At 38.5% G+C, this 23,078-nt stretch overlaps 1 protein-coding gene across 1 annotated transcript; it reads left to right on the top strand.

The window, feature by feature from the left end:
* The first annotated feature begins 2,787 nt into the window (after positions 1-2,787).
* LOC148154330 (uncharacterized) lies at positions 2,788-22,895 on the top strand. Its single transcript, XM_088015198.1, has 5 exons — positions 2,788-2,979; positions 18,124-18,480; positions 18,563-18,601; positions 21,567-21,587; positions 22,708-22,895. The coding sequence occupies exons 1-5, from the start codon at positions 2,916-2,918 to the stop codon at positions 22,893-22,895; spliced, it is 669 nt and encodes a 222-aa protein (XP_087871324.1). The 5' UTR covers positions 2,788-2,915.
* Positions 22,896-23,078: the final 183 nt, after the last annotated feature.

Genomic DNA, 23,078 nt, shown 5'->3' with positions numbered 1-23,078 from the left:
GCCCAGTCATTGTTTCACTCACGGTGTTGGTGTTGCAATATTGTGCCCAACTGCTTTCTGGGTAACACAGACCAACCGACACGCTGCCGCCGCAGTCTCTGGCCGTTTCTCAATACTCAATACTTAATACTGTTATTAACAGCATGTTACATGAACTTTAAACATAAACAAGAATATTCTGCAATTAAATAAAATAAATTAAAAGTCTCTGAGAATAAATCCATAATTTGTTTTCTATAAATCCAATGAAAACAAATTATAATATTAAAGTGCAAAGCAACAATTCAATTTAACTGTCAGCCTGATGCTGCTGAATGGTGGGAAAAAAACACAATATTGTCCAATTGTGAGAAATGAAGAGTCTAAAGCTCCAATTTCCCTGACTGCACCCAAAATAATGTGACCACTGCTCTTGGTCTTCACTAAAACAACAATGTAAAAAACATATTACTCTAATAATAAGAGCAAAAAACAGATAATAACTAAGCAGTTAACTTAACTGATGACAACTTTCCTACTGCTTCATGTCCACTTTTTTGATCCAGTATAACATTGATTCAGTTTTACAGGCACTTCATTTATTACTAGCTAAAGTTATAGGAAATAACATAAATTGGGATTTAATCCCATATATTTGAAATCCATTTTTTAAACATTACATAAAATAACAATGTTCCAACACAGACTATAAAGCCTACATGAGATCTACAGATCTACAGAGATCTCTGCAGTTTCACTTTGGTTGGTAAGTGTCCTATCAGGTTAGCGCTTCAAAAAGTGAAGGACTGATCTGGTGTTGATGCAAAGATTACATGGGGTCAAAGGTCATAAAGGTTTAATGAGCCCTACCACTGAGCACACAAACAGAAAACACATTTGACCTGTTTTACATATTTAGCTGGAAGGTGGTTGAGTTTGAAGTTGTTTCTGGGTCATGTTTCAACAGGAACTTATAAATGTGACGGATAAACAAGCTGCCCTTTCAGTTTTACTGGTTGTATCAACGTTTAATCTCTGCACACTGCAGGCTGAAACAGGAACTCAAACCTGAGGCTCACCCTCTGGCGCTTTGACAAGTAAAACAAAGGCTCCTGTTACAAATACTTTCACTTTAAGCAGAACAAACTGATGCAACATTTAAAATGGCCTACTAATGTTTCAGCAAGTACTTGATTATGAAAATACGTTTGGTTTTCTTTATATATATCTTACAATTTCTGAGTTTAATCATAATGTTTGAGTAAACCTCACGCACTGTAGTAATGCTTGAAACAACTTGACTGAAAAATAGAGCCATTTTTCAATTTGATCAAAATGTAACCTGCATTTATTTAAATGCCTGTTAGAGAATTTTCGGTATTATCATTTTGTTATTACTTTAGTTCACATTCAGTCTATAGGTCGTTGTAATTTTCTGTTTAAAGTGTTCTTTTCCTTATGTGTGTATGAACTGACCTGGAGGTCAGGACTGTCTGTTTCATCTTCATGTGAAACAGTTAACTCTGTGTTTCTCAGACCCTAAATTTTTATTAACCAGAATACCTCCTAACTGCCTGTGAGCAGTCGTATTTTGTCTCTTGTTTATCCTCCCTGTTTGTAAACAGCTTGACCGAGATTTGAACTGGGCTCAGACCGTAGATCAGATATCACACCTGGAACTGGGTTGCTGCCTTCGAGGTGCAGCTCCTCCTAAGAGCTGCCGTTTCCAAACCGAGCTTCCGCCTCACAGAGCAACCTTCCCCTTGACTCCCCCAACCAGCTCCTTCAAACTAGCCACCAGCAATTATCACACACCTGGTGGAACTACTGACCTCATTATAGGAGCAACTTCTCAGTGAAATTAAGCTAAAATAAGGCTAATAAGGAGCCATGTTTTGATGATTTCTTGAAGGCAGTGTTTTAGAAAAACAGTTGGCCTCTGTCCTGATATATTGTTGTTATATTTTGTACAAATATAAAACTAATTATAGAGCTGAAAGCCTTTCCATTTTTCCAGTTGCTTTTTCCATTTGTGCTCATAAGTTTGAGATTTTAAGTTTCAGATGAGATTATCCTGTTTCTGGGTTAATTTGACCCCAAAACGACAAAAACTCAAAATAAACAGTGATTTTTTATTTAATTAACTAGAGTCCCAACAAATTAAATCTATATTTAGAGCTTTTTGAACTTGATTTTTTTAAACTCCATATCATGGGTCACTGAACTTAATTCCTTTGTTTTGTGTTAAAAATGCATTTTTTTTTTTGTTAAAGCACAATGGAAAAATACAATAAATAATAAAATAATCTTGAAAGAAATACATTTTATTATAAATGTCATTTCATCTTCTTTGCTTCCAAGAAGATGAAGCCCAGGCATCACTGTGGTCTGAGTTAAACTCTCCAGACATTGTGACACAACATACAGCATTACCTTTGTCTTCATCCCACAGACTGGCACTTTTTTACAACCAGAATGATGAATATAAATGTTTGTCTAAATGATGCATTTTATCCAGTTGCTTCAACCCAAACTGATGTCACTGAATCCTCTCAGCACTGCGTCACTGATTTACTTTAACATGATCTTTAGTATTTGTTCTGTTTTTAAATTACTGTTTAACTGTTTAATTGACTGTATGGATGATTGTGTTTATTGAATGAGGATGAACTAAATGGAAGTACTGACGAGTAAATAATAAACTATCGCAGAGCATATGACTGCTATCTCGTTTCCATGTTCAGCCATATTAAAACTTTATCGCTTCATGATTGTGCAACTCCCCACCTCCCTCTACCCTCCACATACACACAAATGAAAGAGAAAGTATTTCAATTAGGTTTCACTCGTCGACGTCTCGCGCATTTCAAGTCCTCATCAAATATCCATTAAAAATCTTAAAAGATATTCGGACATCTGCTCTTTATCTGGGGGAAATGAAGACTTTTTTTTCGGTTTTGTTGGTTTTCTTGATCAGTCAGCTAGCTGCCGTGAATCAAGGTAAGTTAAGATATTTTTCAGGAACTCTTCCCTCTGAGGGAAGAGTTTTCCTCTGTGTAAGTTATACAGTAGTGGTGATATCGTATAATCACTTAATCATTTCTTGAATTTGCGTATTACTACTTAAAATAAGCAGGTACGTAATTTGTCTAACATCCAGGTAGTTTTATATCCTCTCTGTCCATCTTTCCCCGGATTATCCGTCCCCCGCCCCCATCCCTCCACCCGACACGGAAGAGGATTAGACTCACTGGAAAAAAAGAAAAACCTTTTTAATGAAGTTGAGCTTCACGTTGCGTACTTAGATCAGGACAACGCAATAGAAAACAATCATGAATGAACATACGCGCAAAGGACCACAAATACATGTCATTCTAACCATTAAAGTAAAAGATAAGAACCACAAATCTTTGCAGCAGCCACTTAAAGTGTGGATCTGCTGAAGGAGCGCTAAACAAGTTGTGGAACAGTGACATTAATTATGTCCATATGAAAATAATCTTATTAAAGTAAAAATGTATGTAGATTCAAGAAATACCTCAATGTTTCAATAAGTTACTCATATTTTCAGTTTTTATTTAACTAGAAAATATTCAGAGAATTAAAATCTTAGAGTTTCCCAAACATTAATTAAATCCATTAAATTTTTTGTCAAATGAAAACCACATACTTAAATTTTCATACTGCATAGGTATGTATTTGAAAAATTACATATAGTTTTCTTTGTAGTCGGCTTACTGTGAATTCCTGGTTTTGTATTATTTGCAAAATTGCTACACTTCCTAAGTTGTTTTTTTCTGGATTGATATAACTATTACATTAATTTTTTTGTCACTGATCTCCCCAGTTTGTAGATAAACTATAATTACATCTTTTTTTCTCAATTGGAACTTCATTATGCAGTGACTCTTCTTTGTTCTTGTTTCAAAGAAGAAATTTCTTAATGGAATAAGAAAAAGCTCAGTTGTATTCAAAAGTGAATATTTGTTCTGTGTAAACTCAAACACAGAACAGGGGGAGGCAAAACTGTGCCATCTAATTATCAATTCAATTTGGAGAGACTCACACAGAGAAAAAGCACTAGTTAGATTGCTTGTAATTCAAGAACAGACAGTGAAGGTCACACTCTTATGTGATGTGAAAGAAAATGTAATTCAATAATAACGAAGAAAATGGAGCCACTGCTCCCTCATTTTTAAAAGGAGTGGAGATACCAGCTATCCCACATCAACTAAAGTTGCTAAGACTGCTAAGAGATAGTGTTTCCTAACTTTTTCTTTCAGTAGGATCTCCATTTTTATTTTTTGGGGATTAAACATGAGTAATTTCTGTTTTCCAGAGACAAATTTAGACATAAAATTGTAAACAAATACAAGAAAAACAACTTATTTTGTCAGCTGAACAAACAGGATGTCATCACAGTCGTGTGTGAGGGGGTGCAGAGAGGGCTTGAGTTCCTGCCCCTTTTATTCTTGATGCAATTCCGTTTTTTGAGTTTGTTTAATTTGTTGCCATGGCAACAACTCTGCGTGTTAAGCTGACAGACTGAGAAAAAAAAAATAGCCGGTTTCTACACAGCAAATTTGGAAGTGTTCCATCAACTCCTACAGTGTTAAATTCAACACTTTGAAACTATATAGGTCCACAATAGATGGTGTAGAAGTTACACTTTTAAAGTGTTATTTGTGATAGAGTTGAATCAACACTCACAGTAGTTGAAATCAAATACACTTCAGTGTTAATATACCCAAAAACTAGTGTATATTGTCAAAAGTTAACACTATGAACATGTTAATCCAACACAGAATGGTGTAAAGTATATATTAACATAGAAATCTGAGTTTTGAAATACTACTGGCAGGGTGTGCTGTGGTGGTGCAGGGGTTAAGCACAACCCATATATGAAGGCTTTAGTTTTCAATGCAGCTGTCGTGGGTTTGCTTCCCAGTCTTCCCCTTCTCTCATTACTCACTTTTTTTTGTCTATTTACTACCAAATAAAAGCCACTAGAGCAATTAAAATCTTTTTTTTCCCCAGAAACTATTGGCCATCAATAATCTCCAAATTCATTTTAAAAGACATTAGATGCTACAAAAACACCATTCGCAGAATATAATCTACTTTTATTTCAAAACATCAAACAGCACCAAGGGCGTAGGTTTGGTCTAAGTTTTGGTGGGGACCTTGACACCCCCCCCCCCGCAGCACAGTGAAATGCCGAAGAGCATTTCAAGAACATTTTTGAGAAGGGGGGGGAACCACATTGGCTTAATAACCCCCTCCCCCCAACCATAACCATATCATACATCTTGTGTATACAACCAGATACAGTCATACTCAGCAGATCAGTTCAAGAACACTTTACTTTTTCCTTTACAAAATTCAGCAAACGTTACAAGTAAGATCAAAAGAAATATCCTCTGGATACTCCCTGGTCACTGGCACTCACACTGACTGCCTCCTATAGAGCAAACAAAGCGTAACCTGGTTTGTATTCACACTAGCTTAACTTAATTTAAGACTAACACTTCAAATGCCATATTTACTGAGATAATTTCACAGTATATTTCATATCTGAGAACTAACACCTCACCTGGAGCCCTGAAGCTCCAGCCACCTCTCCATCGTTCTGCTCTGCCCCTTCCTCTGCTGTCTGAGCATCCTATGTGAAAAAATATTACATAATTAACAGACCTATTCTACCTCACATTCAGTGCTGACCTTACTAAACACCGGACTTTACAACAAATGCGTTGCGTGATAGATATCTAACTTATGGGTCCACTCACTGTACTTACAGCCGACGTAGCGAAATAACTTCTAATGTCTGTCCTTTTCTTTTTTGGTGGCGACATGGTCTCAGAGACTCAGAAGGAGACGCGTGTGCCCAGCTAGCCGCCGCCTTTTGCAGCTAATCAAAGAACGTCCGACGATTCAACTGACTCCCCCTCCCCCCACCCCCCCGACAGCACCGTTCCGACACGGTCTCGGAGGCTCATAATAAATGTCAAACTAAGAAGCTTCCGTTCCGCGCACCGCCTGTTGCTGCTAATCAAAGATCGTAGATCCACGTTCTTTGAGCCAATATGGCAAAAATTGGTCGGGACTTTTTCATATCCCGTGAATATTGGTCGGGACATGTCCCTACCGTCCCTACCCAAACCTACGCCCATGAACAGCACTGACAGCAATATATAACAAAGGTCATTCATTTATGGTACTTTGCACTAAAGGTAAAGTGTGCTTTGAAATTTCATTGGAAGCGGCCATGGATGGTCTTGTGATCACTGATGGTGAAGTGTCTTTGGTGCTGCTCTTGTTTTCACCAACATGAAGGAGGAAGACTTTCAGCCTGGAAGGAAAAACAAGAAATATAGCGGAAATATTAGGATAATAAATAAATATTTTAAAACGAAGTGTGAACAAAACTAATCAGACTCACCTGTGTGTGTCACCATATTCAAATTATTCTGCCCACCTGGTTTACAAGACAAAGCATAAAAAAGTCAGAAATAATTACTAAAGAAATTAGTCAGCTTACAGAAAAAAATTTGGACAGTATTAAAAGTCGTGCCAACCTGTCTGAAGAAATGTGTTGAAGTCATCATAACAGGCTTCAGTCACCAACATGACACACTGACAAAGAAAAACATTTTGGCAGTTTTAGATATGCCACAGGTACAAAACACCAGTCAAATGGCTCAATTGCCTCCTCATTGTGTAGATATGTTCTCCAGAGTCCTGCTAATTATTGTATTCAGTTGTGGTGCAGCAGCGGCACATCTAAATGTTACAGGACAGTGGCCCTGCAGGACTGGAGTCTGACACCTGTGGCTTAGATCAAGCCAAACGGTCCAGCACAGCCACTTCCCCATTTTGCAGTCTACAGCCAAAAACTTAAAGAAAACGACCCCGCAGCTAAATAATGCTAATTCAAATGGCCTCCAGATTTTCCTGATAGTTTTAATGTTCGGTTAAGATAATAAACAGCCATATATACCGTGATATCCAAACAAATAAACGTACGTTAAGCAAACTGTGTATATGAATCAATACTTGTGTAAACGTAAAAATAATGCCTCCATAAGAAATAGTCAAAAATATGATAATTTTAACATGGAACTTACCTTGTTATAATAAGCTCCAGACAAGACGCCATACTGCTGCCTCCGCTCCTCAGGTAAACATGTGACGCAGAAGCAGAACAAGACGGCGTCGGCTGGGGTGCGGGGCTAATGACCGGGCCCAAATAATAAAGCTCATGATAATTTAACTTTACAACATAGACATGCCCGCAACAGCGGAGCTAACAAGTTTCACACCCAAATCTCCTCACAGACCCCAGCAGACTGACGACTGACCAGCTCTACCTAACGGGTCCAGAAAGCCTCTAACTCCTGAGTGTTACTCCAGATGAGAATGTAGAGGACATTCTGTTTAGCTGGGAGTGAGAAAGATGCATCTAAACTCTGACTACCTTCAGATCCAGAAGCTGTGACCCTTTACAGCTAATGAAACTTACCTTGCAGCTGCCTGGTTTCAGAAACCGCTCCTGTTAACGGTAGCTCTTTCTCTATCAATAACGTGCACTTGTTATAGTCTAGATACGTTTTAGAGACTCGGCAGAGGATATTAAAGCGAATACTTTAATATCCATGGTTGGAGTCCTTGTCTTGGCAGAATCCTTTCAGAATAGATCCAAAGGTGAACTGGTGGGTATCCCATGAACTCAGTTCCTTATCTTCCTGTGATCTTCATCTATCCCCCAAGTCCACTGCAGCCTAGTTGAGATTTTTTGGGTTGAGCGTAGAGCCGCTGTCAAATCAGAAACCTGGGTTGTGGATAACTGGATCCTGTTCCATTCTCCAGCAGTGTGATGTCTTCACCTCCCCGGGGTATCAAGGCACAGCCCTCTGTTGATCTTGCATCTTCATGTGGTCTTGACTCAAACACTGCAGAACAAAGAACACTTGGTTCTTCTTTCTCATTATTTTTGTACCTTCTTTGTTTTGGGTGTTTATGCATCAGCCACTTACACAACCTTCCCTAGCAACTACCACACTTCCCTTGATGTCAGGTGCCTAAGGTTAATTACTGACCTTTAATACCCTAGACTCTTGAACTTCCTTTTCTTGAAATATCCTTGCTGAGGTTCTTATCAGCACTTGAACTTCTGTTCATCTGCAGCCATCGCCCATTTTTTTCACACTTCCTGTTCTTTCGTAACCACAGTTTGTCCTCCTACTCAGCCTCTAGTTGTGACACAGTATAAAAGACTTTTACACTAAACTTGTATTCATTACATTTATTCATTTATGATTTTCCCCATTCCTAGTGTAGCGTAGTTGAATCTGCGTTGTGTCTTGTGGGGATAACAGCCAGACAACAGCTGATCTTGAAGGCATTTTTAATATTCCTGCATTAAACATCAGAAAAAAAATCAAAACAGACTCTTTGTCCTCACAGTGCTCCACAGCGCCTTCTCCCACAGAATCCGAACAGAAAGAGCGCGTGTGCAACTTATATAAAATAACACATTTACCTTACAAAATAAAAATAATCACAACAATAATTAATAACTAAGCCCAAACATGAGCATAATAATCTTAAACAGTACATGAATAACAAAAAAAATAATAAGTAGACAAAATATTTCCACCAAAAGCAACATACCTGCATTAAACAGCAGAAAAAAAGTCAAAAGAGGCTCTTTGTCCTCATAGTGCTCCACAGGGCCTGTTTAACAAAGTTCGAATGCCCCAAAGCACATTATTTTACAAAAACATAATACTTATACTTAAAATACACTTATTAAACACAGAAAACAAAACTGCATACCTTCTCCCACGGAATCCGAACAGAAAGAGCGCGACGGAGAGCGTGGGAAAACCTTTCATGAACTATAACGGTATGACCCGTTAATTTTTCTTTTAGAACCCTGAACTAACACTCAAAACAACAATATATGAACTCAATATATTCAACAGTAGATATAACAATTTACATTTTCATTCATAACATACCAAATTTAAATAAAAATAATTTTGAAACAGGAACTTACCCGCTGTTTTATAATGGATTTGCCGTCTTTTCAAAATAAAAGCTGCTAGTATTAAGATGAGTTCCTACCGGAATAGCGTTGCACTTGGCAATCTAGTGTAATAACATCCCAGATAGCACAGAATCATTGAAACAACATTGAATCAATGTCAGCCAGAAACATTGAATCAACGTTGAACGCTGACATTGAAACAACATTGAAAGTGGTCGGTGACTTGTATGTTGAATCAACGTTAGGGTTTCAACCATTACTGACATTATATCAATGTTGATTCAACCATCATCTGTATGTCAACTTACATGCCTATTTGTGTTGATATTACATTGAATCAGTTAGGAATCCACGTTGATTCAACCATTATCTGAACGTGGATCTGCATGCATATTTGTGTTGATTCTACATTGAATCAATGTTGATTCAACACTCATTTGACTGTGGATGTACATGCAGATTTGTGTTGATTTTATATTGAATGAAAGCTAAGGATTTATGTACATTTTTAGGTCTGATAGGTCTACATCATAACATGCCACTAAAAGTTTCTTCACTGGTGTTAAACACTATATTATTGGCAGATGATGGGTAAACTGTGTACAAAAGGTTAAAAATGACAACATGGGTTTGATTTAACATTTTATTTAAGAAAAGAGGGACAGATCTTTAAACATATTTGATTCCTTTTTGACTGTCAAAACAACAGTCTGTTGTCCACAGAAGAACAGAGTCCATGAAGTTAAGCTTTGTACTGTATGAACCAGGGAAACAGTACAAGTTGCAGTAACCCCAGTTTGACTCTGGTTGGCATCATTTTGATTCCTTGTGATGTTTTCCTCTCGTTCTGGTGCGTAATGAAGCCACTTCTTGACAGTTTTGCTGCAGTCCTCAAGAGTCAGCTTTCGGTCAAACTGCAGAGCAACGGCTGAAAAAAATAAAAGTGAGGAAGGTGCCAGTTAGAAATATGATAAACATTTGAAAAGTTCTGAAACACATTGAAAGATTAAACAGTGTACTGGTTACAGGTCTGAGAACAAATACAAACCATATAGTTCCCCATGTACACTCACTGTTAAATTAATATCTTAATGTTTACATATACAACTACATTTACCCATCAAGCTGCAGTATAGTGTAGGATTTATGATATTGATATTAAATCAATATTTAAAATAAAGGGCTGTTTATCAGAAAACCTAACAATAAAACTCAGGGAGGATCAGGTTTATTTAACACACCAGAGACAAATAAATAGAACAAAAGGTGATTTATAGTGTAGTTGGAAAAATTATAATTTATACAGAATAAACTTCCATCAAATAGCTGGTTCAATCTTCCATCAACTACAAATATTTCCAAATAAGTTGATTAAATTCCTTAAAAAGTGTCTATATGCTAATAAAGATCCCACACAAGTAACAATAGTCCAGTTCAATTTAACCAGTTACCAATCCAAGGATCAACAGACTGAATCAGTCATTAGCAGGTTTAGTTTAGTGTTTCACCTGCCTTACCATACCATACCATACCAACTTTATTTATAAAGCACTTTAAAACAACCACAGTTGATACAAAGTGCTGTACAATTTAAAAACACAACATAATAAAAAGTAATTAAAAACAGTTTAAAAACAAAAACATACAATTTAAAACTAGATCCCACTGGTGTTGAAAGCCAAGTAAAATAGATGGGTTTTAAGACGAACTTTAAAAGTGGACAGAGAAGGGGCCTCTCTGATCTGCAAAGGTAAGTCATTCCATAATTTGGGGCCCATAACAGAGAAAGCCCTGTCCCCTCTGAGCTTCCTTTTTGTTCTCGGTACCTCCAAGAGCAGCTGATTTGCTGACCTGAGAGACTGATGGGGTACGTAGGGATGAAGAAGCTCAGAGAGGTAAGCCGGGGCAAGATTATGCAATGATTTAAAAACAAACATAAGAATTTTAAAATGAATCCTAAAATATACAGGCAGCCAGTGAAGTGAGGCCAGGACAGGGGTCACATGTTCCCTCTTTCGAGTTCCTGTCAAAAGTCGTGCAGCAGCATTTTGTACTAGCTGCAGACGTGAGAACAGCGCCTGACTGACTCCCAGATAAAGTGCATTACAGTAGTCCAATCGAGTTGAAATAAAAGCGTGGATCACCGTTTCAAAATGCTGCCTGGAAAGAAAAGATTTCACTGACGCCAATCGCCTTAAATGATAAAAGCTGGACTTAACCACGACTCTAATTTGGCTGTCCAATTTAAAATCACTGTCCACCTTAAAACCAAGATCTGTAATAACAGGTTTAAAATATTCCTCCAAAGGTCCCAGGTCAACAGAGGAGGACTCACAGAAGCCACTGGGTCCAAACACCATCACCTCTGTTTTGTTTTCATTAAAGTTTAAAAAGTTAAAGGCCAACCAAGCTTTAATATCTCCTAGACATGCCAAGAGATGTTTGATTGAATGTACATCCTGCTGCTTTATGGGCAAATAAATCTGACAATCATCAGCGTAACAATGAAAAGAAATCCCATGTTTCCTAAGGATAGAACCCAGAGGCAGTAAATAAAGAGAGAAAAGCAGTGGGCCAAGAATTGAGCCCTGTGGGACACCATAAGACATTGAAGCAACAGATGATTCAGAGCCACGAACATTCACTGAAAATGTTCTCTCCTCCAGGTAAGAGCTGAACCATTTAAGAACAGTGCCATCAATACCAACAATGTGGTGTAATCGCGATATTAAAATGTCGTGGTCTACTGTATCAAAGGCAGCAGTTAGGTCAAGTAATATCAGAACCACATGGTTACCAGAATCACATGCAAGAAGGACGTCATTAAAAACTCTAATCAAAGCTGATTCTGTACTATGAAGAGTTTTAAAACCTGACTGAAAAACCTCCAGAATGCCATTGTCATCTAAAAACTGTGTCAGCTGACAGTACACAATTTTCTCTAAAACTTTAGAAAGAAAAGGCAGCTTCGAAATAGGCCGATAATTAGCCAGAACAGTCGAATCAAGGCCAGGTTTTTTAAGCAGTGGCTGCACTACTGCATGTTTAAAACTAGCAGGGACCACACCTGAGGACAGACTGCTATTTATAATTGCAAGAACAGGCTGCCCTATGCTAGATAAAATATCTTTAAAAAATCGTGGAGGGACAGGATCACGGGGGGAACCTGATGGCTTAATGTGGCCAACCACATCCTCTAACAGTGAGACAGTCACAGTCACAGGCTCAAACTGATTGAAAGCAGCCGAGCAAGGGACTGAAATTGAAGGGTCAGACTCAGGAGCTGTGATAAGAGCCCTGGTACTACCAACCTTTTCAATAAAGAAACGCATAAAATCATCACACACATCAGGAGAAGCTTCCAAACAGGCATTCTGAGAAATATTAAGCACAAAGTCAATGGTGTTAAATAAAACACGTGGGTTATGACTGTTTGAGGAAATGATATTTGCCAAATATTCCCTTTTTGCCTCTTTAAACTGTGCTCTGGTAGAGACGCCAACAGTCTTTTAAAATCTGAAGAGTAACCTGCAGTTTATCCTTTTTCCACCTCCGTTCAACACGACGACATTCCTTTTTTTTTTTTTTATTCCTTTATTTAACCAGGTAAACCCCATTGAGATCTAGATCTCATTTTCAAGGGGGACCTGGGCAGAGGTCTGCAGTACATACACACACCTAGGGAGAATTTAGAGAGACCAATTAACCTGACAGTCATGTTTTTGGACTGTGGGAGGAAACCGGAGTACCCGGAGGAAACCCACGCATGCACAGGGAGAACATGCAAACTCCATGCAGAAAGACCGGGGCCGGGAATCGAACCCAGAACCTTCTTGCTGCAAGGCAACAGTTCTACCAACTGCGCCACTGTGCAGCCACACCTTCCTTGCAGCACGAGTTCTGTCATTAAACCAAGGCTCAGGTTTAATCTGAAAACGGATATGTTAATCCGTTATATGCTTAAATATGTTAAGTGTTTCCCTTCTGCCTCACCTGGATTGAATCTGTGGATGATTAACAACCTTCTGCACTTCTTGATGGCTGCAGACGGTCATGTAATCATCCAACTCAGCTGTTCTGGTACAGAGGTTCATTTAAGCACGACCCTAAGCATATCATAATAAAAAGTTAAAAACAAGTGATTACTATCACAACAATTTAAAGCCCACCTGGAGCAGCCAACCTTACACTTCCTTGTCCACCACATGCTCTCCCAGACCAAACAATAGCCCCCCCCTATTTTAAAAACTCAAATCCCACAAAATCTCGCAGGATTTCATACTTAGGCCTGGAGTGGTGGGTAGGATGAAAATAATACAAAAGGAGACATGACCTCAATTATTAAAAATATCCATTTTGCCCCAAAATAACCAGGATTACTATGGGCACAAAACAATGCCCTTATTTTTCAATAAACACATTTAAGATCAAAGTAATATTGAAAAACTTACCATAAAAGTGCTCAGCGGAGAATTCAATCCAGAAGCCGGTAGCAAACAAGCCAGCAGCAAAGTGGCTGTTTGGTTGGGACAAACCACAAGTGTAAAATCGGGGAGGTGGACTATACAACTCCTAGTACAGACTTGTAGATGTTTTTGTGTCAACACATTATGCACAGTCAGTAATAATATTTACAGACAAGTAAGAAAATGTACAGAAAGGAATCACAACCCACTGTTCTCAACATGTAGTGCTTAATTTGAAAAATGATTAACCCCCACTTAGTAAAAAATTGTTCTGACCCAGAGCTCAAGGAGGGGGAGGGAAGAAGGGATGAGGGGGGATAAAGAGTGGAAGGTTGAGAGGAGGAGGGGATGCGGTTTCAAGTTGCTTAAATGTCTGATTATAGACTGAGAAAGTCTACCGCCTGTTGAGAAAGCTCTATTTAATGTTAAAGTTACTTTCCCTCAATGGAATATATACTAGTCAGTCCCAGTGACCGTTTCACTCACGGTTTAGCCGATGTGTTTCCTGGGTAAAGATCAAACAAAAAACGCAGACCGACCTCTCCCCCCCTCGGTCAACAGTTTCTGGTAGTGCAGGCGATAAACGTCAGGGGCCTGGTGATTCGTTAGGGGTCTGGTAATTAGCCCCGCCCCCCGGCCCAACGCTGACTTGTTCCGCTAGTGAATCTGGGTACAGAACGGGATCACAACACATAGTCCTTAAGTTAAAACGTGATTAACCCTCACCTAAAAGGGGTTGTGCTGTGGTGGCGCAGGGGTTAAGCACAAACCACAATCAAGGCCTCAGTCCTCAACACAGCTATCACAGGTTCAATTCCTGACCTTGGCAACCTTTGCTTCATTACCCACCTTCCTGTCAATTAACTATCAAATTAAGGCCACTAACCAAAAAAGTCTTTTAAAATGAAAAACCCTCACTTAAAATTAAAGTTGTTTTACCCGATTGAGGGGTAGATGGGCCCAGGTGGGGGGAAAGAGGTGTGTGTGTGTGTGTTTTTGGTGGGTGGAGGGAAGGGGGTTGGGCGTTTGAATGGCAGATGGTGGTGAGGGGTTCAAAAAACACCTTACATTGATTGAACACTTTGATTACTAGTTTTTCCCCAAACCTTATCCTCAAGGCAAACTGACCTGCATGTTTTCAGTTCAGCAAAACCTTGTTAATCAAATGTTAATTAAAATCATGTGTGCTGAATTAGGGAAATGGCTAAAACTTGCAGGGCAGTGTGCCTGGTGGACCGGTGCTGAAAAACACTGGATTTGATGTTGGCATTTCAATCAATGAATGTTAATTGGCTAGAATTGAATGGTTGTTTGATGGTTGATCCAGCTTCTGTCGTTGACCTGAACCATACATGCAGCCTTTGTGATCATAATTCAACATTGAATTAACATTGTGTGCTATCTGGGGAGTTCTTCCCCAAACCTTGACCTCAATCAAACTGACCTGCGTTTTTTCAGTTCAGCAAAACCCCGTTAATCAGACGTCAATTAATATCATGTGTGTTGAATTAGGGAAATGCCTAAAACTTGTAGGGGCTGGAGGACCAGTGGTGAAACACACTGGATTCGAAGTTGGCATTTCAATCAATGGATATCGACAACAAATCAACATTGATTCAATGACACAGTTTCAACATTAGTTAATTGGCTAGAATTGAATGGTTGTTTCATAGTTGATCCACCATCAGTTGTCAACCTCAACCAAACATGCAACCTTTGTGATTATAATTCAACATTGAATTAACATCTGTTCCAACAAGGCAACAGCGAAGCAGCTATGTGTTTGGGACATCCCACTCATGTAAATGGTGGGGGTGGACCACTCCACTCCTTGTAGTAAGTTGTAGATCAGGGGTGTCAAACTCCAGTCCTCAAGGGCCGCTGTTAGAGAATTTTCGGTATTATCATTTTGTTATTACTTTAGTTCACATTCAGTCTATAGATTATTGTGATTTTCTGTTTAAAGTGTTCTCTTCCTTATGTGTGTATGAACTGACCTGGAGGTCAGGACTGTCTGTTTCATCTTCATGTGAAACAGTTAACTCTGTGTTTCCCAGACCTTAATTCTTATCAACCAGAATACCTCCTAACTGCCTGTGAGCAGTTGTATTTTGTTTTTTTAACAGCTTGACCGAGATTTGAACTGAGCTCAGACCGTAGATCAGATATCACACCTGGCTGGTTTGTTTAGGTTAGACGTTTTACAACCTTTGTTGTTCTTCCTGACTGCCCCTTTTGGCTGTTCTGCTTGGACAATAAAACAGGGACTCGCGTGGAAGGAGATCAGAACTCTCTGTGAAAGGCTTGGAAAAGTTGTTGATGGAGATTTCTCCTTTTGCAAAAGCTTTGTCATAAAATTCATATATGTTGTCTGTGGTTCTTTTATATAGGTTTGAGAAAAAGTACCTATCAGCCGCTTTCCTGCAGTTTTTAGATGTGCCACAGGTACAAAACACTGGAATGAAACGGCTTAATTACCTCCTCCTTGTGTCGACAAGTTCTCCAGAGCCTTGCTAATGACCAAATTATTCTATTCAGGTGTGGTGCAGCAGAGGCACATCTAAAAGTTGTAGGACACTGGCCCTTGAGGACTGGATTTCGACACCCCTGTAGATGTTTTTGTGTCAATATATCACACACACACAGTCAGTGAGAATTGTTATGAACAAGTAAGAGAATGTGCAGAAAGGAATCAACATCCACTATCCTCTACAGCAGGGGACCCCAAGCTACAGCGTGCGGGCCACTTCATTTGGTCTGGCCCCCTGAACGGCCAAGTGCCTGCCGGCCCGCCTCCTCATACCACAGAGCATTGAGTGTTTTTTTGGATTTTCTGGTTTATATGTGGATTTTTCTTCAACCACCAGGGGGCTCTTGAGCAGATGTCAAACTTATTTTCCCTCAATGGAATATATACTAGTCAGTCCCAGTCACCGTTTCACTCACGGTTTTTTCCATTTGCATTCTGGGTAAAAATCTATCCAAAAACGCGAATATGTCGTTATCCAGCCCCCCCCCCCCCCCACACACACACACACACACACACACACACACACTTGTCAGTTTCAAGCACCCCCCTCCCCCCCTACAAGAGTTTTCTAAGGTTTCTTTCTCCAAAAACTAAGACCGGCCCCCAACCAGAAAAGGGAACAGTTATGTGGCCCTCGCAGGAAAAAGTCTGGGGACCCCTGCTCTACAGTGCTTAATTTAAATGTGATAACCCCCGCTCAGTAATAAAATGCTCTGACCCAGAGTGCTGATGAGGAGCAGAGGAGGGGAAGGGGTGCAGCAAAACAGCTGATATTGATTCAATATTGATCAGATGTTGATCAGACATCGACATTTCAGTCTTTAGATTTCAACCACAAAACAACATTGATTCAATGTCACAGTTTCAACAGTTTGATTGGATGGTTGTTTGATGGTTGATCCACCATCATTTGTCGACTTCAACCAAAAATCAACGATTCTAACTATTTTTCAACGTTGATTTAACATCATGTGCTATCTGGGATCACACTGCTACACTAGGTTAAGATTCCTTATTACTTTTAAACCAAAATCACATAACTCATAATCAACATTAATTCATAGTGCATTTAAAACATGGATTACATGATTTTCAATCAACATTAAATCAGAATACAAGATTACTTATTGCCTCTAGGTTTCTGTGACCTGTTTTCTGTGTGTCCTGGAAAGATCTCAATCAGTCCCAACCAGGTTTCACGACACAGCTGAGGGACAGCTGTGGAGTCAGAATCACATAATTGAAAAATAAAAAGTTTGTACTGACAAGGATTCATTTGGTTACACAAAAGTTACCTATTCTGCTTTTGAAATGTTTTGTAACATTTTGATTGTTACAGAATATCATGTTGTTGATATTTTTAGTTCTTGATCAAATCAGACAGTAAAAGGCAACTATGTAATAATTCTTCACAAAAATATTACTGAATTGTGAAACTGTTTTCAACTGTAGGTAAGCATTCAGCAAATACAGGCTGATTCCATAAATTAAAATATGACTGAGCAGTTCCATCACCAAGTGAAAGACATTAGATTAATTAGGTTATATATGTTTTAACATACTTATATTTTGTAGTATGTTTAATACCTGCTAAAAGGTTATTTTTGAAAGGTGATAATTTGACAAACCTGATCAGGATGTATATCCCAATTTATTGAATAAGGCTGTATAGCATTCACATACGTTTTGGCATTATTCTTAGCACTAAAAACGAAAATGGAGCCGCTGCTCTCTATTATTTAAAAGTGGTGGAGATACCAGCTCACCCATATCAACTAAAGGCGTTAAGACTGTTAAGGTGCAGGGTGTCCTAACTTTTTCCTCCAGTAGCATCTCCATTTTTGTTATTTGTCTTGAGTTAAACATGAGTAATTTCTGTTTTACGGAGGTAAATAAGAAATTATCAGACTTTTATTTGTAAACAAATAAAAGAAAATAAAAGAAAATTTAAAAAATTGTATTTTGAAAAACCTCTATTAATGGGATATCTACATTTTTTCACAATTGTAAAGACCCTAAAGGAGAATGGATGTGAATGTCAGCTGAACAAAAAACAGGATGTTATCAGAAATATTAGTATTAAAGTTTTTTTAAAGCTTTGTTTATTTTTCCAGATCAAGTGAAGGTGGTTGGTCATGAGCCGATACATGCAAAGGTTGGAGACAACGTTACTCTGCCGTGTCATCTGGAGCCCCCATTTGACGTGAACAATCTTACAATCGAGTGGAGATTTAAGGGCAAAGAAATATACGTGCATCGCAGTGGAGCGAAAGATGACGAAACTCCAGACCCAAAGTACAAAGGTCAAACCTCTCTGTTGCATAAAAACTTAACAGATGGCAACATTTCCCTCATATTGACCAATGTAACCAAGGAGGATGAAGGGAATTATACTTGCTTTGTTCCCAAATTGCAAAGTAAAGTCAAGAAGGGAAATGTTACTCTAATAGTTGGTGAGTTAAAATAACATTAAGGTAATTTAAGACAAACTAAATAAATATGTTGATATCTTTAACACTTAATGTAATTCAACAGATGAAAATGGACCCCAAGGAAACCTGACTGATCCTGAAGGTAAATATCTTTAGATAATCTGGCACTCCAGACTTAGTTTTAGACTTTTTCGTTTACATGCTGTGATTATGGCTCGTTGGGTTGAATATTCATCTTCCAGCTTTTCCTTCATCACATGTTGATCTGCCCTTGGGCAGATAACTCCAACGAGTCACCAATCTTTTTGAAACTGAGAGCTACTTCATGGGTACGGAGTCATACAAAGGGCACCAGTTTGATAAACTATTCTGAAATAACAAATTTGCTCAGTTTGCCTCTTAATTATACATTATTAATGAATCATGATAATCATCTTTATGAAGATGCATCAGGTTAATGATTTCTCAAAAATCAATAGCTGCGCTGTACTGCTGCTGTCCACGGACTCGTTGTACTGGATGCTAAACCACCTGCACCTCGCCAGATCCTGGTCCAGCTGATCAGCCAAGTTACCAGCAGAGGCGGAGCCAGAGAGGGGGTCGGGGGGGGGGGCAGTGCCCCCCCTGTCATCTGATTGTCCCCCCCAGTGGCCCCCCCTGATGATTGACATGTAACAGCACCAGGTCATTCCTGTACATTATTTGGAATCATTCTAAGCCAACCTAATACCTAAAGAAGAAAAACAATAATAAATATATGAAAAGAAAATGTGTAAAACTTTATATAAGTCTATGTGATGACATAAATAAATAGATTTATATCAGGCGCGATACCAGCCTCCTTTATACTTGTACTCATAAAAACGAGCTGACATTGATCTCCTGGATTTTTCAAATGTGCTGCGCTGTGGTGCGACTCAAAGGCTAAAGCACTTCATACCTGGTGGTTGTAAAACACCAAGAAGTTATTTACTGATCCTCCACAAGAAAAAAAAAAAAAACCGAAGAGGGGCCGACAATGTTCATAGTTAGGAGCAGAGGTGGCGCTGGAGATTTTTCGTTGTCCGTCAAAGAAAAAAAAATATATCCAATCTGTAGTCATCAAACGAAACATTTAGTATTTCTCTGCTAGACAGTTTTTGAAATCAGGTAACATTTCACAAAATGACGTGATTAGAAGACGGCAGAACTCTGATCTTTTCCTGATCCCGCATCACTTCCTTCGTTCTGCGGGAGAAAAACCCCGCAGAAGCGGATCAGCTGCGCTGGTCGCTCCAAACCCTCTGGTCCGTTAAAGCGTCCAGATCAGAGGTGATTCTCTAACAGATATTGTTCTTAGTATGATTAATAATGAGCTCCGCGATGTTCTGTTCTCTGTGCGTAAAGCTGCACTTTATCACAGTCTGGACAGAAACCAGCGGACTGCTCTCTGTTCTTATCAAGACCAGGGTGAGGAGGGAATCTGACGTATTAACTCAATTAAGTTTTTACTGGTTTTGTTTTTAAAACACCATTAAGGTAAGCAGTGTAACTATATATTGTATATTTCCCATCACACATAAAGCAGATAAATGCATCTAACTTTTTCTCCATATTGACACAAACCACTGACTGGCTCCAATAACTTATAACAAATGAAATCAAGCGACTCCACTTAAATTACTATTAATTCACCCGCTGCGGTCTGAACGCACAGCTTCACAAATTCTTCCTGGTTGCATCTGCAGAGTAATCTGCGCTGGTTCATCGACAGTTGGATCTGTCTGAACCACACCAAACAATTGAGCTCTGCGAGAAATTTTTTTTTAACCCTGTGCTCTCCTTCTGGGTGCGGGAGGGTAACGTCTTCAACTCCATTTGTTAAAACTGCAGGGCGAGTTAAGTTTAATTCTTCGCAGCGGCGCCGCATTGGTTGTGCAGCGGACTGCGCATGGATCTAATTAACTTCTGCACCTTTATTTATTTCCTCAAAATAAACTGCTGACTATAAATGGATTAAAACAACGTTGCATTGTCTTAGTTTTCTCTGTTCTGTACTGGAGACTGGAGTTAAAGGCGCCATTTCAACTAAAGATTTGCAATGAGATTCCTAACCAAGGTGACCATCACTCTTCAACACGCTGTCAGCTCCCGGTCTGAAAGACGCATTTAGTTCAGCGTCCATGAGATGATATATATATATATATATAATATACATAATCTGAATATACATTATATATTCAATTTAATATGATGATGTTTCCATTCCATCTTTATTTGTGAGCATTTGAACCATATATATATATATATATATATATATATATATATATATATATATATATATATATAGAGAGAGAGAGAGAGAGAGAGAGAGAGAGAGAGAGAGAGAGATGTGCACACGTAAATTTTGCCTTTTGCCCCCCCCCCCCCCCCCCCAGAGGTAGTCCTGGCCCCCCCTTGGCCCCCCAACTTTAAAAGTCTGGCTCTGCCACTGGTTACCAGATATAACTAACACTGTATAAGTATATTTTTAAGAACATATTTTTAAGATAGACATTTTAAAATATATATAAATACAAAAAAGGATTAACAACTGAATAAAATGAAATTTTAAATGCAGCTCAGTAGTGAGTTTGCTATTTTTTAGAACAGTTCTGGGGGGCACCTCAAATGATCCGTGGGGGCGACCAGGTGCCCGCGGGCACCGTGTTGGTGAGCCCTTGTCTAAATAAAGTGGAAGCAGAGCTTCTCCTGAACTCCTGCTGTTTTATGGCTTTCACAGATCAGTGTGAAAAGCTGGAACTTTTCCTGATTTGTTTTCCCACTCAGTCAAAGGGCAGATCAAAGATCTTGGAAAATGATCTGCTGTAACTACAAGTAAAATAAAGGTCAATAGGGCAGAATAAGTTATTAATTTTAAAATGATAATTAGGCTATTTCAGTCAAGACATGTTAAGTTTTAAAACTAGCTTATTTTAAATTTATTAACAGTGTGTTAGTGAGAGTGAATGGATGAATGTGTCAGCAGTGTGAAGCGCTTTGAGAGATCAGCATGACTGGAAATACTTTAGATAAATTCAGTCAATTCATGTTTTACTTATAAGGTATTTTATGTTTTTCTTTTTCAGGTGGAAATGGAGAGAATAATGGTGAGAGTGTGTTGACTAAATTAACATTTTCAATTTACTGTCTGAAAATGTGGATAAATGAGTAGAAAGCTTAAATTTTTTTGTTTCTGTATAAACTGGTTGATATTAATGAGTGACCTCTAACTAGATAATCAATATTAGTTATCAAGTTCATATAATCACATTTCCTTGGACAAAACTATGAGTAAATAATAAAAAAATATGACACTATTCTCCTTCCTTAACACATGATGGTTGAGCATTGCTATGGTGTGAATACTGAAATAATATTTGATTAGATGAATATAAAACATCTTCAGAAATCTGGAATGAAGGAACCAAAGAAAGAAGACCAGGAAGTTACAGTTGTTTTCCTGGTCCTGATTTAATCTTCCTGCTTTTGAGGAAGCCATTACTTTGACATGTGTCTGAAAATACATCTTCAATTGTGCAGCCATTTGAAATAAAATAATGTGAATTAGCCTTTAAAATCATACACATCATCTAGGCACATCAGTATTAGTCTATGTAAACTTATGAATTTAAAGGAAGTAATAAAACTAGCATATAGCAATTAAAGAGGTATTTCTCTGTTCTTCCTAAGTAAACTTAAAAAGTTTCGTGTGATTTAATGTCAAACAGTAAAAATAATAAAGTTCAGGTTTCAGCTGTGTGGTGCAGTAAATAGTGACACAAGGAGAATCTAGTTTCAAAGTTTTTGTCAAGATATGCGGTTGGATGAGGAGAGGCAGATGCAGCGGACCCAGGTTTTAAGGAATGAAATGATGATTTTAATGAAGATTCCAGAAATAAAAAGTCCAATAAACCAGGCAGCACAGAGAGAGCAGAAGGCTAAGGCTCATCAACTGGTAGCAAACTGGAAACACTATGAACAAAGAAACAAGAAGGTCTGACTGGGCAACTTGACACAACCAGGTACAAGGAACAGAGGTGGGTTTATATACACAGGGAGACAGCTGGAGACAATGAAGGGGTAGACAGGACAACACAGAGACTCAACAGAACACATAAATCTAAATTAACACAGAAAAAAACCCAAATCACCACAGTTTTAATCCTACAAATAAAAAACAAAATATAATTTACTAAAACAAAGAAACCTGCTTTTCCTCTGTCACAGGATGGAATATTGGTCCTTTTGTTGGAATACCAGGCTTCCTCTTCTTCTTATTCATCTTCGTCATCATCTTGTGGATCATGTTATTCATCTTCTGCTTCATCATCTGCATCGTCTTCATCAGAGCTGTTGTACTTGATCGGCAACGTGAACGAAGTAAGTCAGTTGTTTTCTTTGCAGGTTTTAGGTGAATTACTGACCGTCTCCATACAGGAATATTTAACAGAAACTACAAATCAATGTGAATGTCTGTATCAGTGATGCAATGCAAATGCTTTGATGTGGTGAATGTGAGAATCTGCTGAGGTACAAAAACAAACTCAAATGTACATGAAGAGCTGAGGCAAGACAACAGAGCATCAGGGGTCAGGAGG

The sequence above is a fragment of the Poecilia mexicana genome, unplaced genomic scaffold, assembly GCF_051168715.1.
Source record: "Poecilia mexicana isolate PSO_F unplaced genomic scaffold, ASM5116871v1 scaffold_18, whole genome shotgun sequence".
Classification (NCBI taxonomy): domain Eukaryota; kingdom Metazoa; phylum Chordata; class Actinopteri; order Cyprinodontiformes; family Poeciliidae; genus Poecilia; species Poecilia mexicana.
The sequence above is the reverse complement of the archived record's forward strand: the minus strand, read 5'-3'. Positions and strand labels throughout refer to the sequence as shown.

Bases quoted from the DNA above. Each gene is read 5' to 3' on its own strand.
- LOC148154330 (XM_088015198.1), top strand. From the start codon at position 2,916: ATGAAGACTTTTTTTTCGGTTTTGTTGGTTTTCTTGATCAGTCAGCTA. The intron at 18,481-18,562 runs GTGAGTTAAAAT...GTAATTCAACAG, and splicing joins AAATGTTACTCTAATAGTTG to ATGAAAATGGACCCCAAGGA. The intron at 18,602-21,566 runs GTAAATATCTTT...TTTCTTTTTCAG, and splicing joins AAACCTGACTGATCCTGAAG to GTGGAAATGGAGAGAATAAT.